Source organism: Acomys minous (genome assembly GCF_964271855.1).
Source record: "Acomys minous genome assembly, chromosome: 5".
Taxonomy (NCBI): Eukaryota; Metazoa; Chordata; class Mammalia; order Rodentia; family Muridae; genus Acomys; species Acomys minous.
Genome location: NC_140494.1, coordinates 12,117,527 through 12,137,016, shown reverse-complemented (window position 1 = coordinate 12,137,016; position 19,490 = coordinate 12,117,527). Strand labels below are relative to the sequence as shown.

Sequence of the window (19,490 nt, the reverse complement as noted above, 5' to 3'; positions counted from 1 at the left end):
CACTTCTTTCCCTTTTCTGAGACCGGGTTTCTCTGTGTACCGCTGGCAGCCCTGGAACTTGCTCTGTAGACCAGGCTGGCCTCGGCCTCGGCCTCCCTTAAGCTGGGGCTAAAGGCATGCATTACAATCACCCAGAAACAGGGCGTCTTAACTCAGGGTTCTACCTCTCATCTCAGTTACCAGAACTAGATGAATTCTTGCTCCATACTAAACAAACAAACAAACAAACAAAACCAAAAGAAACCCAAAGTTAGAAGTACCTTTAAAAGCATGCATGATGCTAGAGTCTCTTGGTATTTTGTGTGTTTGTTTAGTTTTGTTTAGTGTTTTGCCTCTCTCTTTTTAAATTAATCTATTTATTAATTCATTCATATTACATCTCAATTGTTATCCCATCCCTTCTATCCTCCCAGTCCTCCCTCCCTCCCACTTTCACCCTATTCCCCTCCCCTATGACTGTGACTGAGGGGGACCTCCTCCCCCTGTATATGATCATAGTGTATAAAGTCTCTTCTTGGTAGCCTGCTATCCTTCCTCTGAGTGCCACCGGGCCTCCCCATCCAGGGGACGTGGTCATGTGAGTTCATGTGAAAGTCAGTCCCCACTTTCCACTCATCTGTAGAGAATGACCTGTCCCTTGGCTAGATCTAGGTAGGGGTTCAATGTTCACCTGTTTTTTGCCTCTCTTTCAAAGAGGCACAGTGGCCTGCTGTGTCTCAAATAGGAGAAACATGATTTAAAGTTACTGTGCAGCATAAAGGAGACTTCAGGTTATGAAAAACTTATAAATTCATTATTACCTAGCAAAGATAATAATGCAGCCAATTCTTGCTGTATCTTTTTAGCACTGGCAGGAATGGTCAAACACACAGTAGAGCATAACAGCTGGGCACATGCATTAGCAATCGAATTTATTTTATGCAATGCTGGGTTAGCATATTGAAAACTGGCACTGACACATCAATCTTTCATTTATGGCATCTGAATTTGGGTACGGACTAGGGCTCACTTAGCAACTGGCAAAGTCTTATTGCGTAGATGGGACTGGGAGACTATTTTCAGCAGGATGGCAAAATGTAGTCAGTATTCCAAAGAACCTGTGGTAAAAGTCTCCATGTAGATGAATACTGAAGTGCTGGGTGGACAGGACTAAACTGTGATCAAAACAGTCTGCTCCACATACCCGTCTGAGTAGTCAGACGCTCTATCTTGATAGACTGCTTGAATACAAACAAGGGACAAGCAGGGACTCGAGTGCTCAGCCCTGTTTGTGCTCCTCCTTGAGAACACTCATCTGTCAGAGTTTAGGCAGGGAATGGTGGAACACAGCTGGGATACTCTTACATAGTACAAAGAAAACTTTCTTAGATGGTAGTAAAGATTCAACTACAGTTTGTGGGAAAGAAAAACAAAATGAACTTTTTCACTGACTTCGAAGTTATAGATACTCAATTGCCATTGTGCAGACATGGCACAGGGTGTAACCTTCCTGACTGTATGGAGCAGTGGGAACACGTTTACGTTAGGAGCTTAACATCCTGAAGTCACACTGTTAAATATGTACAGTTGGTTTGGAAAGCTCAGGCTTTGCTTTCAAGAGCAAATGTCTCATTGGAAATGTCACTGATGGTTGTGGTGGCCTACTCGTTCTTTCCTGGAGAGCTGTGCAGGTGCCTGAGAGGTGCAGCTGTCCTTGCACATGGTGTGACTATTGATACGAAGGAGCTTGAAAATGATGAGCAGCATGCTTTTGGAAACAGGAGAATCAGCAGAATGTACGCCTGTCCCCAGTAGGGGAAAAGCCTTTAGATATGCGCAGGCCGCCCTTTGCGTGGATGAGACAAAATGTTTGCTAAGTACTTCTGTGTGACTGGCAGTGCTAGGCCCTTTCCATGTAGACACTTAGAACCGTTTTCTGTGATTGTCTGTCCTGGGACATGGACTAGTGATAGTGAGGCGTTTTGTTTCCCTCCAGAGCTAATGACCGTAACTGAAAGTGTCAACAGGGCTTGAGAGGCATGGCTGTGTGTCCCGGCAGCGCTCAGGCCTCTGGGCTGCTGAGTGGTGTCCTGAGTCAGCACATCTGAGGGCCTCGGCAGAGCGCCTGGTACAGAGGAAGTCAAATGGCTGACGTGGCAGAGGAAGAGTGGGCGCTGGGAGGTCGGCCTGACTACTTGTCTGTCTTCATATTTATAGCTGAACTGTATAAATCTAGGAAGAAGGTGGTGGCCAATCATTCGGTGACAGCTAACCTTCATCATCACTGAACAGTCTAACTTAACAATTTTTTCAGTTTTTATTCTGATTTTGGTTTTCCAAAACAGGGTTTCTGTAGATCAAACTGGCCTTGAACTCACAGAGATTCATCTGCCTCTGCCTCCCTAGTGCTGGGATTAAAGGCATGTGCCACCATCACCTGGCCTTATATTCTGATTTTGTATAAGGGTATTCTTCAGAGCAGCCAAGCTTTCATTTCACTTAATTTTTATTTATTATTCTTTTTTTCAACAACTGAGATAGCAACAGATGCTGAGGTGAAAACTGCTGAATGTCTTTCATTTGGAGTATCACTAATGGGAGACACTTATTAATATTTGATTGAAAACAGAAATTCTTCAATGAGAGCAAAACAGTAGTATGAAAGAGAATTGTTCTTTTACCAAATACAGTGACTTGGGAGCAGGCCCTGTAAGCCAGGAGTCCCTAGGTCCTACCAATTGGAAAATGTAACACTGTGTGTCTTTGTATTTCAGAATAAATGGTCATTAATCACTATTTTCTTGTTTCCAATAGAGAACTCTCACCAGCTCACCAGAAATTACTTTTCAGTTTAAATGTGGGGGTGGGGGTGGGGGTGTTACTGTCTTCTTTATAATGATTCCATCCATTTGCATAAACTACTGGGGAGGGAGGTGCCCGTAACTTACTATAGAAACAGGCTACTTCCTGGTTATGTGTTGGTTAATCAACCAAGCAGCAGATCAAATTGGCTAAGTTCTCCAAATGAGTAGTGAGCGTTCTGCCCTTTCCCACGGAAGCTAACAATACCTAAAGGTACTGAACCATGTTCATCTCCCTAGCATGGCAGAGCCAGTGAGTGTGAGGGCCACTTCACCTGCCTAAGCCAAGCCCCGGACGGCAGAAGCTAGCACTCAGCTTCACGCTCACGGCCTCTATGAAACCACTCCGACAGTAAGTGGTTATTAATGTTGCCCTGTGAGAGAAGCAGGACAGACACACCTCCACTGCTGCCATCTATGAATGGGGAAACGAAGAGGCAGAAATTGGAAAATAAATTGACTAAGATCACAAATTCTGGGACTGGGAGTTAGAGTCACTGAGTGACTGTAAGCTTCACTGACTAATTTAAAGGCATTCCCTCCCTCCCTCCCTCCCTCCCTCCCTCCCTCCCTCCCTCCCTCCCCTTTCCACCCCCTCCCTCTTTGTCCTCTTCATGCTCTCCTCATGCATCCCTGACTGGGGTGCTGAGTCTGTTATTTAAGGTCACACTCAGCATCTTCTCCAGCCTTTAGGAGTCCAGCCTTGAAGGGAGGGCGACATAACAAGCATTTCAGAGTGGACAGAGGATGCGTGCGTGAGCTGTGATTTGCACAGGGCTCTCCTTCCCCGCCCCTTTGACCACCTTCAGAGGAAACCACAGGCAGCATGCCACCCCTCCTAGTTCTCTTGACTGCCTCCAAGAGGTGGAGGTGGATGCTGGTGAAGCTTTGGTTCTTTGACTTTAGTTCTCGGAGCTGACAACATGAAGCTTTATGTCTAAGGTAAAAAAACAAAAACAAAAAACAAAAAACCTTCCTCTCATGGTTTTGAAATTAGGTAAGAATGGTGAGACAGGTGAAAACGATCACCTTGATACTTACGGCCTGGCTATTTCTTCCAGTGTGTGGTTGGGTACCACAGTTGGCTCAGAACCAGAGCTTGAGAATAAGGAAAACTCTTAATTAGCCCCATGGAAACTGCACTGCAAAATGAAAATTTCTCTACAAACTGAAAAACACTTGGTATACACTTCCTCTTTGGATTGCCTTGGGAAATGCAGTCAGACAGTTGTTAATACACACTGTCCCTTCTTGTACTCTATGGAGGGAGGTACGTGGTAGTGCTAGGGGAGAGGCAGGTGTAGAAAGAGAAAGGCGGTCCCTACTGATTGCTGCAGTGGCTTACAGAACCGTAGCATTCCTCATGGCTTTAAGCCACAGCTAAAGGTCAAAGTCACTTTTCTATCACTTAAGGACTGAACTGGAGACTCGAGGCTTGGCTGGATGCAGGGCAGTACAGGTGTGGTTCCTCTGAGGCACTGTATCTGTTGCACTGCATGAGCAGTGACACTCTCTCTAGGCCTGCATAGCTATAGTGAAGACAACATCTTTAATGCAAGCAGAAAAGAAAAAGTAGCATTCTCATCCCCTGCCTTTCCCTCTTGTCCCCAAAACCTGCTCAGTTTGAGGATGAAGAGGGGTATAGAGCTAGGCAGCCTGCCCACGCTCCTCAGGACCTGACCTAATGTTGGCGCTCAGACCTTTTCACCTGGAGAAGTTAGAGATGACTGTTTTGGTTACACAGAAAAGTTCAGGTTGGATAACCTGATCACATGGGATGTCCTGTAAGCTAAACCCCTGCTGTATGTGATGCCTACATCTTCCTTGACTGCGACACAGAGTTCCAATTAGCATTTAAGGAAAGAGACTTTACAGAAAGCACACTCACCTCGACTGAGCCCGTCGGGCCCCCGGAGAATGCGGCATTCTTCTATCTGGCCGAACGGAGAAAACATCACTCTGACATCATTCTCGTTACATTTCTTCGAAACCATTCCTATGAACAGTTTTCGGTCTTCCACAGCTAGGAGATAAAAATAACGAAGAAAGGCCGCGTCATCATTTTTTTTTTCTCCACAATCAATGCTTCATTACCACATTAAACCAGGCTTGGCCACATGAGAGTGAGTGCAGCCCTAAAGCTAACCATACAGCTGCACCTGCCGTCTTCCTCCTGCTCCCCACTACCCCTCAAAACCAGTCCCTCTTCCATTCTGAGGCCGAGAACAGTTGCTTTAGCTTCTAACTCGGCAGGCTGGTTACACTTGAAGCACATCTCCGTTTTTCTGCTCACTGATATGTGACCTATATTTAGCCTATAAGGCACAAATAAAACTATTTCAGGACAGTGCTGGAAGCCTTTCTAGGAGAGAGGCTCTTTTAAAAGATGTCTGAGGTACCCTCTAGAAATAAGACCTGTTCATCTTCTGTTGCCTCACTTTAGTCTAGTTCTCAGAGGAAAAGTGTGGGTTGGGGAGGACAGAGCTAGCCATACCCGAGTCCTAGCTTAGGCTCTGCCACAGTCAGTGTGTGTAACCTTTGTTACTGAAGCTACATTACCATCTTGCCACTGCTGTTTAAAAGTGATAGTTACTTCTATTTCTTTTAGTCCTTTATAGGCAGGTATCATTTATATGTAAACAGTAAGTATTTATTCTGGATTTTCTGGGTCCTGGTTCCACTGGAATTCAAGGTATGTGACATGAGCCCTCTAGGACAGGTTCAGCTCCTGCAGCACTGTTGCAACTCAGTGATTCACTCTTAAGCAACACTGTTGCAGAATTCTTTATAATGTCTGTGCCCCTCCATATACAGCCAAAGCCTCATGACTTCATGGAAGACTTAAAAGGCTCTAGTATGATAGAAAAACAGACTATTTACTTATTAACTTATTTATTCAGTGGTTTTTTGAGACAATGTTGCTCTGTGTATCCTTGGCTGTTTTGGACTCACTTTGTAGACCAGGCTGGTCACAGAGATCCACCTGCCTCTGCCTCCCTGAGTGCTGGGGTTAGAGGTGTGTGTCACCACACCTGGCTGACAAGAAATGGACTTTTAAATGCTATCTCACTTTAATTTAAAATTTCCAAGCCCTTTGTATCTAGTATGTTGGGTTCTGAAGAACTCAAATGATGCAGATAAATATTCTTTGTCATAGAATTCCACATAATAAGGAAAGGACTACTTCCATCCATTTGTAAAATAGATTTCTGAGTCCATGGGGGAAGGCAGCTTTCCTAGGGTCATTCAGGAAATACGAGGCCAATGTAGACTACAGCCTCTGTTCCTACCCCAGCCCAGCGTTCCTGCTCCGTTACTGCTTCTTCCAAGCTCGAGGACACAGATGAGGCTTAAAGGGAGAAGGCACGATCATGACTGAGAGACTCTACTCTATTTTAGTGTTGCCACTAATCTGAAATGTGACCCTGATAACTATTTCACCTTTGTCCACTACTCTTTCTTTTCCTCTTCTTTCTCTTTCCTTAGCACTGCAGAGAAGGCAATCCAGCTACATGCTTCGGTTAACTGAGGCCCTGGGATGGAGGGTGCCAGAGCGGGGTGCAGAAGCCACCCCCTCTATACCCAGGGTACTTTCTAAGACAACTCAGAGAAAGCCTAGAGCTCTTGTAATGTCCTCCTGAGGGGACACTTAAGAAATAAAGGCAGAACCTGAGGAGACATGTGGGAGTGGGGAAAACAAGACATATAACATATAAGGAACAAAAGCAGGAACACACTGGTGTACCTGAAGAAGGAAAAAAATATCCATGATCAGAGAATGGGCCCAATGAATAAGAACAGTGATAGATGTAAAGGTCACTCACTGGATGGGATATTTATTTGGATCTTGTATTTGGATAAAACATTTCAAGTATTGCTTCTGTTGTACCTTTGGAACAAGTGACATACCAGCAATCTACTGTGAATTAGCAAAAATCTAGTGGCCAGGACACCAAGCTTCAGCAATCCCAGATCTCTTGACAAGGACCTTTTATAGTCTCCCCAGTTGTATAATCATAGGCTATCATTTGATAAGGTCTTAAAAACCCCAGAGACATACAGAATAGGGGATTTAAAAAACGTTTTTATTATTTTAAAGATTCATTGACAATTAGACAGGTTAACTCCTCGTAACACCCAGCCTACCTCAAAGAGGATGATAAGCATCAAAGAACCTCATTATGGAGATGGCTTCAAATGTGGCAAACAAGCCACTAGGAAAAATGCCCTCATTTCTACCACAGACAGAATTCTGCCTAAAAGAGGACAAGCTTGGATGCAGGCAGAGTCGATGGCCAAACTCTGTCAAGACAGGGTAAGCAAGTCCTCAATAGTTCCTGCCTCACAAATATGTCTGTCAGATCTATTGGGCTGAAGGCTGAAGATGATGCTCCAACTTATAGAGAGTTATAGAGAGCTTTGGGTGACTGTTCAGGTAGCAAACTGTCTCTGTCATCTTCTCATTTGGAAGACTACTAACCTGCTCTTCCAGTATACTCAGGTAATCAAGTTTATTCCTTCTCAAGACTCTGATTGGGTTGAAGACCAGATAGTTTAGTTTAACAATGAACCCTAGTTTTTTAGGGATTAAGATGTTTTTAGGTCTAGACAGATGTTTTAAGTTGATAATGACAAGATATGATAGATACTGACTTACATTCAGAATTTTAGACACACCAAGATAGGAAAGATGTTTTCTTCAAGGCTGCCAAATATAAATAGCCAAAACACTAAGAAGGTAACATTTACATAACTCCTGATTGTGTCATGGTTCTTCTTGCTATAGGTTGTTTTTTGTACACATGTGTAACAATAAAAATGTATATGTAAAAAATAAAAAAATATTTAATAAAAAAGAAAAAAATTAAATGGTATCTGTGGGCATGACCCTGAGTGTGGAGGACTGCGAGGAGCAGGGCCTGTGAGATGTGGCACACCCTTGGTGGAGACATGGAAATGTACCGAAGGAAGAGCGAGACTACTAGTCTCCAATTATTATTATTTTCTGCTCAGGACTCCCATGCCTACCAAACTATGGCTGGAAGCTCCCTCCTCTTTAGGGCAAAACCATTTTCCTCAAGGATAACAATGGGCTGAGCAGGGGCCAGACTTTTCACATTTGAAGTATTGCACAGATGGGCTTCCTACTTCAGGAGTAACAGCAACAGAACCAAAGGCCTTCCACAGCAGAGGCCAACAAAATGTCTCCTCTCATGGTATAGTGAGAAGGAGTTAATGTTTTGAGTACAAAGGTAACTTCTTCCAGTTAGAGGTCTCAAAACTTCATTTTAAAACATCCCTAATTGTAAGTCTGTGCTAACACCCTGGTATGCAATCTGTCAAAGTCACACCTGGATTTGGGGCTGCTTGAATTAATTAACAACTTTTCAATGTGTTGGTGCTAACATATGGCATTTAATTACTGCCTCCAAATCTACGAGTGGTTCCACTTTGAATTTCAAAATTATTTTTCCATCTTCTGGTAAAGCAGAAAGTGACTAGATGAAAATACTTAGTATTCCTATTTTTAATGGCGGCTTTGAAGGTTTTCACCTTGCAATGAAAATAGTTATCAAGACTTTGGCTAGCTCTGAGCTTGACAAAAAGATACAGGTTTTGGAGGCCTTGGGAAAAAGAGACAGGTCTTAATTAGCATTTTTGGAGTCTAGGAATTAAGGCTCTCTCAATACTTTGGAAGGCTGGATGGTTAAAACAGGACGTGTTATACGTTATTTCTGTAGAGCATCTTCCTTGCCACAAGAAGCATGACAGCAGTAAACACTGGCTTTAGCCAATGAGACCCAAGCGCAGCACAAGAGGCAAGCTCATGCTGTATCATCACTCCCTTGTCACCTCAGCAACTGCCTTTAAATCGTATACAGCTGGCACTGTCATAGTGTAAGGACTGAAAGCTGACTGAAGACAGAAAGCTGGATGCTATGGGAAAATGTATGGTATACAGCATGGAGGAAAGTAACTATAGTTAACGCAAGTACTCCTATCCATGCCTCCTCACACTCACTTCCCATATCATCATCAGTTTTCCACAGTGGAAAAATAGCATGAAAGCTGGACTCTGTTGATGACTGAGTATTTTAAAGTGTTCTTATTAAACACCCCATCAATTATTACTTATCTGGAGTAGTACTTTTTATTTTTCCCTTTGGATATTGGGTATAGTAGTGCTGAAAACAAAATGCCATGGACTAGCATGGCTGTGAGATAGAGGATGCAGGTTTAATCATAGCTTTGGAAGGGTGGGTTCCAGGTAGCCAGGGAAGTTTATGGAGTCCATTCAGTAAGGTCCAGGGCTGATGACCAAGCACTTAACATTTCTGAGCTCACTAGAGATTCTGCATATCAGACTGCACATGGATAAGGATCCAAAGGGTGACTGTTTTGCTGGAATTCACTTGTCCATAACTAACTGATCTGTGATTAGCAGTCCTTGCTCAGAAAATACAAACTTTCAGAATCTGAGCACACAGATAATGAAGACAGTAACTGTCTAGCTGTGATGAGTTCTTTGTGCTGTACATAAATGTCAGCAAACTCAATACAAGTGCAATTAGAGCTCGTTATATTTCTTTCACAGCTACAGGAGCTATTCAGAGTGTCTGAACCAGAGAAATCTGTGTTCTTTATGCCTTTGAAACTATGCTTACCTGTCAAAAACGCCATGGCGAATCAGAAAGGGCTTCAGCACTTATAATTTGAGTGTGAAAAGTATGCATGTCTTCTGATTCCTAAGTTAGGTCCAAAGGGAACCACATAAGCTGTTCATCTCTATGCCAGGCAAAGTTCCATTTGAACTCCCGTAATAGAGCTTTTGGAATGTAATTGTAATTCAGCTCTCATGGCTTTGACTTTTCTAATGAAAAATTCAGAAAATGAAGGAGAAGGGGACCTCTCACCCTACAAGCAGGTTTGTGGGCTCTCAGTCTGTGGGCAGATGTATAACTGGTGTGAACAGCCGAGGTGTGCCCGTCCAGGGCAGATGTATAACTGGTGTGAACAGCTGAGGTGTGCCCGTCCAGGGCAGATGTATAACTGGTGTGAACAGCCGAGGTGTGCCAGTCCAGGGCCACTTAGAACGCAACAAAATGTCTCTCGCAGTTTGTGAACTGTGCTGTGAATTTAGCATTAGCATAAGCAAGCAAACTAAATATTTCATTACACTAATTTCTTCTGTGTGGTGGGCTGTTTGATAAACTCCCCTGTTGGCTCATACATCTCAACACCTGGCACTTTTGCAGGTGATGGAACTTTTAGGACACGCAGCCTTATTGGAGGAAGTATGTTTCTGAGGGTGAGCTCGGACAGTTTCTTCATCCTCTCTCACTTCCAGTTCACTGTGTCCTGTGTGTGGTTGAGAGCTTGAGCTGGGACCTCTTAGCTTCCTGTTCTGGCCTCTTGCCATCATGCTTTCCCTAAGCTCATGGACTCGCTCGGAAACTGTAAGCCCAAGCAAACTCTTCCATAAGATACTTTGCCTTGTGGTATTTTTTTTCAGAGCAACAGAAAAGTAACCAACCAGAAGTTGGTACCAGAGAATAGATGTGGATGGTTTGGAACTTTGGACTAGAGGCGTAGTTAAATGCCGTGAGCAGAGCTCAGCGGTGTGTTCTAATGGGAGCATGAAAGCTGCACATGCTCAGAGCAGTGACCCTAACCCTAACCCTAACCCTAACCCTAGCCCTAACCCTGGCTCAGGAGCTCTCACAGGAGAATGGGGACCTTACCAGTAACAAAGCTACAGACCATTTCTATGATAGACTCTGGCTGTTTTCTGCCTATGTCTCGAGAATTTATGGGAGGCTAAATTAAAAAGAAATGGACTACTGGGTGTTTAATCCCAGCCATTAGAAGGTAGAAGCAGATGTATCCCTGTGAATTTGAAGCCAGCCTGGTCTATGTAGTGAGTTCCAGGATAGCCAGTGCTGCACAGAGAGACTTATTTTTTTTAAAAAAGCAACACTCCAATTTCTTTAGTAGAGGAAATTTCAAATCAGCGTAATATTCAATCTGTGTCATGTCAATTACTAATAACTTTTATGCAGGCCTACAGTGAAAAAGAGCAAGTGGAAAAGAAAGAAATTAAAAATGTATAAGTTGGATAGAAACAGAACACTATGAAGCTTAATGTTTTAGCTAAGGCACACTGTGATTTTTGTTTGTTTGTTTTTAAACAGGGTTTCTCTGTGTAGCCTTGGCTGTCTTAGACTCGCTTTGTAGACTAGGCTGGTCTCGAACTCAGAGATTCGCCTGCCTCTGCCTCCCAAGTGTGTGAGGCTGTGATTGTTAGGACAGTAGGGCCATGACAGTAACCTCAGAAAAAGACTCCACACAGCTAGATTCCAGTCTGTGAAAGGAGAAGGTTGCTAGCTCATAGAAAGCAATGGCTCCAACACAGACAAGTTGCTAATAGTGCTGCCAAGTAGGACAAGGGTCCATTTCAAGCTGGCAGTCAACTTGGCAGTTAACCCAGATGGTACTGGCTGTGAAGGCATGAAAGATTCAGGAGTGAGGGGTCAGGCATTCTTTTTGCATAGGTTTACAGAGCACCTGAAGGCAAGCAACATGTGGCAGCGTTGGAGTCTCTGGGGGAAGGCCACGGCAGGACACTGCATGAAGCTGTGAAAGTGAAGCCTGGTTGCAGTGAACACTAAAAGATGATGGAGATGTCAGAGCCATCTCCCAAACAGAGCTCAATACAAGAGAAAGAATCAGCTCAAAAAAAAATCATGTATGTTACAGGCAGAAAAGCTGGAAGGCTTGGCCATTAAGCCCTTTCAAACGAAAGCCCTAGATACCTGACACAGAGCTACAGGAGTTGGTATTTTCCCTGCTGGAGTTTAGTCTTGCTCTGATCTAGTATTTCTTTACTATGTCCCCATTCCTCCCTTTTGGAATTTTTTTTTTGTTTTATGTTGGCAGTATATAGTTTACTTTTTAATTTTACAGGGGGAGGTTACAGTTAAGAGAATGCCTTGAGTCTCAAAACAGACTTTGAACTTCTGAACAGTGTTGAAACTTTAAGGGCCACCAGGACCTCTGAAGTTGGACTAAATACATTTTGCATCATGAGAAGGCCATGAGCTCCTGAGGGCCAGGAATGGAGTGTGGTGATGTGAGTAGGAAACATCCGCATAGGCTCATTCGTTTGAATACCTGGTCCCAGTGGCGGCTTACTGCACCTGTTGCCCTGTACACTTTCTTCAAAAAGGCCATTTTAAGTGTTCCTTTTAAGTTGTAGTAGTAAGGACACCCAAATCCTCCTTGATTTTTGAGATCATGAAAAATTGCGGGCAAATATTAAGGTCTGCAGTGGTGTTAGACTTAAACTACACACTGTGTGCAGAGTTGACACTGGAGAATAAAAGCAGCAAAACACCAAGAACTCTTGGCAGTAAAGGGTTCACACATTTGATTATATACATGAAAAATAGACAATACACAGAAGAAAATATGCCATATTTCAATACTTGGGCATTTCAGGCCTCAGGTACTTATGTCAAATATCTAATTTGTGTGTTTACAAATAAAACCTAAAACTAAAAATAATTCCCACAGATTTTTATCCCACGCCTTTTGTTCTGATATACTTTAGAGAAGCGTGGAGCCAAAGGCTAGGGAGAACAACTCTTGGTGACTGGAAACTCCAAGAAGATGTATACTGACAGGATTTGCCCCCACGTGCTGAATCTCCTCTCTGCCGCTAAGGAGTAGAAGAGTATATGGGAAAATCTAGGGCGGAAATGGCTGTCTCCAGAGAAAGGTATGCTCGGCAAACAGTGCTACATAGCCCGGACATACCTCTGGGAGCTAGTAACTAACACTAAATAAGTGTTCCATCAGCCAGGCAGCGGTGGCACACACCTTTGATGTGTGGCAAAGGCACACGTCTAAGTTTGAGGCCAACCTGGTCTACAGAATGAGTTCCAGGACAGCCAGGGCTACACTGAGACTCGTACACGCACACAGAACTGACCCCCCCCCTCCACCTCCCCAACACACACATATGCATGCGCGCCCGCACACACATGCATGCAAAGTGTTTCATCATTTACAAAGACTGTGCCAAACATCTTATTTTGATATTCAAGAAGAAACAAAAAGCCCACCCATAAGGCAGTCACCACTGTTCCTTGTTTATGAATGAGCAGATACAAATCTCCATGTCTACGTGACTATAATTAGGTATTAAGTCAGAAAAATGAATAAAGTTCCATGTCAAGGTCATAATATTTCTTCTTTTTCAGATTCTCTGCTATAATACCATCCCCTCGCCAACTGCCCTGGCGCGCAGTAAGTGATAAATGAGTAACTAACAAAGGAAGCAATTTGATCATGGTCTTACAACAAAGTAGTGGCAGATCTTTACAAGTCTTTTGTGATAAATACCACTGTTGATGCTAAAACAGTATGGGGACGGGAAACGGGCACTAAGGGAAGTCCAAGGCTGAGAACAGAGGATCAGAGCACCAGAGCCTGCTCAGAGGGTGGGTAAGTGACAGACTAAGCCCCGTCTCTGACAAAACAGTGCTGGCAGGCAGCCCTTGAGACTTGGGAGTTTTCTTCAAAACTTTCCAGTCTATGAAGAAGCCAGAAAATGGGATGCACCACAATTAGCAAAAAAATACCTTGTGGAGAGATTTAGAGCTCAATCATAATTTACATTTGCAGATATATAGATCTCTAAGTGCATGGCTTCTGCCCTGATTACTAATTAATGAGGTGCAAAACTGCCTGCTGGAAGGAAACAGTGCTGATTATGTCAGTCTTGTGGGACAGAGGAGCTCTGTGGTCCAAGAAGGTAGATGCTTCTTTTAAATACACATTTCAGTAAATTAAAAGAAGGAAACAGGGACAGAAGGCTTGTAGAGATGGAAGCGAAAACTTGATAAAAATGTGGACTATCAACTCTGAAGTGCCTTGAAGAGGCAAACCTCAATTTTATTACAAATCTCATCAAACACACATTTTTCAAACAACTGTATGTTCATATAATCAGCAGATGAATTCTGAATGGATTCTGATGCAGATGTATTGGTACAATGTAGTGAAGAATGTAACAGGACAGTCAGAGAGGCACAATGAGAGAGCAAAAGATGGCGGCCCGTTTCTTCACGGGCTACTTATTTTCCACCCGCGTTCTTCCCACCTATCATGTATCCCTGTGTTGTGGCAGGTGTAGACCAGTACTAGTCAAGTCCCCCGAGGCCACCGCATAGTGCAAGCCCTAAGCAGAAGGACATGGGAAAAGGACATGCCACAATCTTTGCAGTCTGTGTCGTTCCCCCAACCCCAAATAATTGAGAGGAGGAGTGGAGCAGCAATTTCTCCGTACGTGCTGACCACAGTGCGAAGTTCCTGGAGCAGTAGCTGTCCGCTTTCCAGAGGGAAACAACAGCTAGAGCTGGCTCCCCACCCCCAACGCGACTTAACCTAAGGCAGCAGACACTATTACATCAGACAGTTGGTTCCACCTACCGTTTGACTTTTCACTATCTGCAGGTTTCATCTGAATGGGATGATGCATCTAAAAATACAAAAGCGAGAGAGTAAAGGCAGATTGAAAAACTGTAACACCAGACCCAGAAATGTGACACAGTTCAAGCACTGCTATAATTATAAGGATACACAGTCAATAACAGAGCTTTTAAAGCTTGACATTACCTGAGTTTGTTACCTGAGTTTTATGTTCAGGATTCTAAATGAACCTCAAGCCAGGGAAAACTGGAAGAGAACTTAAAATCTTGAGCTTTGGAGTCAGGCTGGAGTATAAAACCCAGATTTGCATTCAGTATAACCTCTCCCTTGTAAGTAGTTCCAGGCCTGAGAGTTATCACAGCTATTTAACCTGGGCTAGCGTAACTTCTCTAGTGCAGTCTCCTCACCTGCAGAGAGGGACTGTGAGGGTTATATGAGAGCACACAGGTAAGTGCTTACGGCACGAGCAGAGCATCAGGATGTGCTGAGGAACTTATAATTATGGCCGTACTACTTAGATGATAATCATCCTTGTTGTCTACACTGATTTTGCTTGCTTTCTGGGTTTATCTCAGGTCTCAACAGAAATGACTTGAAGGTCTATCAGTGGCTTGATTTAGGTGCCAGTAGATAATGCAGAGCCATTGGGATATATGGAGGGGACAGATTGGAGCAAGGGCGGGAGAGAGACATGAGCCTTATGATTACAGTTTAGTACACATGCAGGAACAGAGAAAACACATAGCGCGGAGAACCTGAGCTATGGCAGTCCTGAATGTTCCATGGCTCGTTATACAGAGCTGATGACACCGCTATGTATGATCCAGAGTTTACTCCAAGCACAGAATACTACCACTATTTCCAATTAAAATAAATTCCTCAAACTATTTCCAAAGGTCCTCTTATTTGATATTTCATCTTACCCTAAGGAATAGGGAAGCCACAGGATGGGATGGAATCACTGGCTGTGCAAATGATTTTATTATAATGGGTTCGCTCTTTGTGAACTTTTAATTTCCCCAGTGGACTTCCATTACTTGCAAGCCACAGCTCTGGGTTTTATCTAATTTATATGAAAGGGGAATGGTGCTTACTTATGGCACTTGCATGATGGGACATTATTATCAGGTAGTCTGTGTACACCAAATGGCTACCAGTGCCTTTAGAATACCCGAGGAAGAAGATGGCGAGAAAGCACTGCCAAGAGGTAAGCCCCTAAGAAACTTAGAGCTGCCTGTGTGCTCTCATTGGCAGAATGTTTTTGTCCTTAGAGCATAAGCCTTGAGATGCAGCACTGACTAGCATTCACACTCCATAATTCATATATTCAATTTGTGGAGCAGAGACTACTTGAGCACATAATGTTTAGGAGTCCTAAGCAGTCATGAAAAACACCACAGACACAAACTGTGGAAACTTCTGATTTGGCTGAGGACTAGGGAGCAAACAAAGTTTAAGGAAGGATCAGCAGTGACTAGGTTATCCTTTTGTTCCACCTGCCCACCCATTTAGCAAGCGTGGTCTTCTTGTGCCAGGCTCTAGGCTATGGCCAGCAAGGTAGCAAAGGCTGTGAGAGAAGTTTTCCTCAGGTGCTGTGTGGTTGGCAAGCAATGGTGCAAACAGCTAGCAGAGACACATGCTAAGTGCTGGAGCAGAGGGAACACAGTTCTAGGAACCAAGGGCCAAAGGAACTTTGTAAAGAAGGAAGAGCCTTCCTAGCAAGCACAGTATCTAGTTCCAGTCCTTAGACTGCTATCAGAAAAGAGAAGATGGCTTGCCAAACCTATGGATGTCCTAGCAAAGACCCAATGGTAAAAGTTCAGGTGGCCAAGAACCTGAGACAAGATGGGCCAGCGACCTAGGGGAAAACAAAATACTATTCTACTAAAGGACCATAGCAGTAAAATGGTTCCTAATGATGTTCTGCCATACTCATAGATCAGTGCCTTGCCTGGCTATCATCAGAGAAGCTTCTTTCTGTAGTACCAGGGGACAAAGATAGAAAACTACAGCCATAAAATTTGTAGGGAGTGAGAGACCTTGGAATCCTCAGTCCCAAGTAGGATGTCTCCATCAAATCCGTCCTCTCAGAACTCAGGGAACTATGTGGAAGAGGAGGCAGAAAGAGTGTGAGAGCCAGAGTGGATGAAGGACATCAAAGAAGGAAGGCCTTTTAAAGACAGCAGAACCAATGCATAGGAACTCACAGAGGCTGTGGGAGCAGGCGCAGGACCTGCTCTGGTCTGTACCACATGGGGTCCCAGTGCTGAGAGGAGGAGAAGTGGACACAAGCTCTCACCCCTAATTCAGAAGCTATATCCAACTGAAGACCACTTGCAGATTAAAAGTTTGTTTTCTCCAGTGGAGTCTCAATGGTATACAAACCAAACAACCCTTTTTTTTGAAAATAGAGTATTTTTTCTCATATAATATATCCTGATTATGTTTCCACATCCCCCTGCTCCTCCCAGTTCCTCCTCTCCCACCTGGCTCTACTCCCTTTCTGTCTCATTAGAAAACAGTCTTCTAAGGGATAATATAATATAATATAATAAAAACAAAGTAACACATTGGAACTGGGAGAAAATGAAGGAAGAGAGCCCAAGAGAAGGCACAAAACCAGAGACCACTCAGTCACATACTCAGGAATCCCATAAAACACTAAACTGGAAGCCATGATACATGCATATGCATATATATATATATAACCATAGGGTATAAAGAGAAGAGAAAATACCATTTAAAAAATAAATTAAAGTATGTAAAAAAAAAGCCAGGTGCAGAGACTCAGCCAAACACTATTAGGTGGAACTTAGGGACTCCTGTGGAAAGATCCTGGATTGTAGGATCCAGAGGGATCAAGGACACCACAAGAAATCCTACAGAAACAACTAACCTGTGCTCATAGGGAGACTGAACAGCCAACCAGGGAGCCTACATGGGACTGACGGAGGCACTCCAAACATATGTTACTAACAGTGGATGCAGGGGCTGTCTCTGACTGTTGTCTGCCTTGGGACCCTTTTCTCTGACTGAGCTGCCTCTTCTAGATTTAACAGGCGAGGGTGCCCAGTCTTACTGCAACTTGATATACTGGGGCTAGCTGCAGCCAAAAGAGGCCTGCTCTTCTCTGAAGAGAAACGGAGGAGGAATAGATGGAGTGTGGTGGGAGACACCGTGGTTGGGATGTAAAATTAAAAGAAGAAGAGGGAGAGAAGGAGCAGGAGCAGAGGGATTTCATTTCCCCAGTAAGACTCCTGGGAAGAAACTACATTTTCCTTTGCAAGTGGTTCTCAATTGGAGATGGCTTCTGAGTTAGGGAGGGAGGCCTGGGTCTACTTGTCCTTTCAGTTTTATGGCTCCCTCTGGTGAGGACACGTGCAGGCCCTGTGCATGCTACTTCAGTCGCTGTGAGTTCCTATGTGCATCTATCATGTTGATTTAGAGGGCCTTGTTTTCTTGGTGTCTCCATTCCCTTGCGATCTGACGCTCTTTATGTCTCCTCTTATTTGAAGGAGACATCCACACAGGGCTGACTGCTCAAGGTCTCTCTTTGTGTATAATATCAGGCTGTGAGTCTCTGTATTTGCTCCCTAGTACAGCAGGAGGAAGCGTCTCTGATGATGGCTGAGCGAGGCACTGATGTGTGAGTATAAAATGTCATTAGGGGCTGTCAGGAGCCATTTTATTCCTAGTGGGCTTTTTTGTTTGTTTTTTCTCAAACAACATTAGTGTCTGGGATACAAACCACATTTAAGGGCAGGGCCCATGTCCAGCAGTAGATGCCCAACACAAAGGTCAATGGCACCTTTAGATATTCTTTGTCTCATAATGTTTTAAGTCATGGCATTAAAAAAAGTTACAGATCATTTGTGTATATATTATGGCTTCCGGTTTTGTGTTTTTATGAGATTCTTGTGTCTACTAACATGTGTCTCTCTGATTTTATATGTGTGTTTTGTGCCTTTTTTTTGCTTTTTTCTTGTTTGTTTTTGTTTTGTCTTATTTTATTTTATATTATTATATTTTAATTAATATTATAATTTAGTTAAATAATAATTTAATTAATATAATTTAATTAATATTATAATTATTATATTATTTTATATTATTATCCCTTAGATGCCCCTTTCTATCCTTTTTTCTAAGGAGGCATAGAAATGATGTGGATCTGGATGGAAGGCAAGGCGGAGAGGAACTTGAAGGAACTGGAAACTGTAATCAGAATATGTTGTATGGAAAAAAACTATATTCAATTTAAAAAAGTGAATACAGTTCCTTTCCAAAAATTTAGCAGGCCAGCAAAAAGGGCAGCATAAAGCTGTGAGGGTGGTCAGCATCCAGGTCTTAGAGGGTTTGTACACTAAGAAATTGTCAAGTACATGGTGAGGATAGAAAATTTTAGCAGTAAAGTCAACTGGGCAGAATTTTGAGTTTAGAAAAAAAGTGAGTTTTGGTGACACCATAAAGGATGGATTATATACAAGACATAGGAGTCAGGATGTCAGCCAGCAAACAGCCCCAGTAACACTACAAAGGTATAAAATGAGTGCTAACTGTTTCTTTTGGGGATGAGTGAGAAAAACTCCAGGCCTAGACAGCCAGAGTAGGGAGCCACTTCTCAATTAGGGAAAATGAGAGGAAAAAAATGAATGTCACTCTGAACATGCTGAATTTGACGTGACCAAAAGTTGGAAATCCAGGGCTCAAGCTTGAGAAAGAATCCAGTGTGGGAGGCGGAGCAGAAGCCATAGGAACCAATGGAGTGAAAAGAACCAGGAGCAAGGACAGAGCCATGGAGGGTATACATCAGGAAGACAACGTCTTAAGAGGATAGAACAAGGAGCTGGCAGAAGGGCAGGGAGCCATGACAGGAGAATTCCAAATAGAAAGAAGTTGGGGCTGGAGAGATGGCTCAGTGGCTAAGAGCACTGCTGCTCACGCAGAGGACCTGGCTTCAGTTCACAGCACCACACCTGGCTGTACCTCTAGTTCTAGGAGAACTCTCCTGACCTTTGGGGCACTACACACACAGTACACATGTACACATACAGGTAAAGTATTCATACACATACAAGAAAAGTAAAAAAAATCCTTATCTAGGGGTTTCTTTTTAATTAAAACCAGTATCTGTGGAGTTGGGCCAACTCCAGATTA

General features: G+C 43.4%; 1 protein-coding gene across 30 annotated transcripts in view; it reads right to left on the bottom strand.

Annotated features, from left to right (window-relative positions):
* Positions 1 to 19,490, bottom strand: part of CELF2 (CUGBP Elav-like family member 2) — an 823,768-nt gene that overhangs the window by 65,071 nt on the left and 739,207 nt on the right. For 29 of the 30 annotated variants that reach the window (XM_084783998.1, XM_084784007.1, XM_084784009.1 and 26 more), the window contains 2 exons: positions 14,334 to 14,382; positions 4,729 to 4,863 (listed from right to left, as the gene is read on the bottom strand). In XM_084783998.1, the coding sequence (XP_084640124.1) occupies positions 4,729 to 4,863; positions 14,334 to 14,382 (184 nt within the window). Of the gene's footprint in view, positions 1 to 4,728; positions 4,864 to 14,333; positions 14,383 to 19,490 lie in introns of those variants that run through there. The other variant, XM_084784013.1, reaches the window with a different exon arrangement.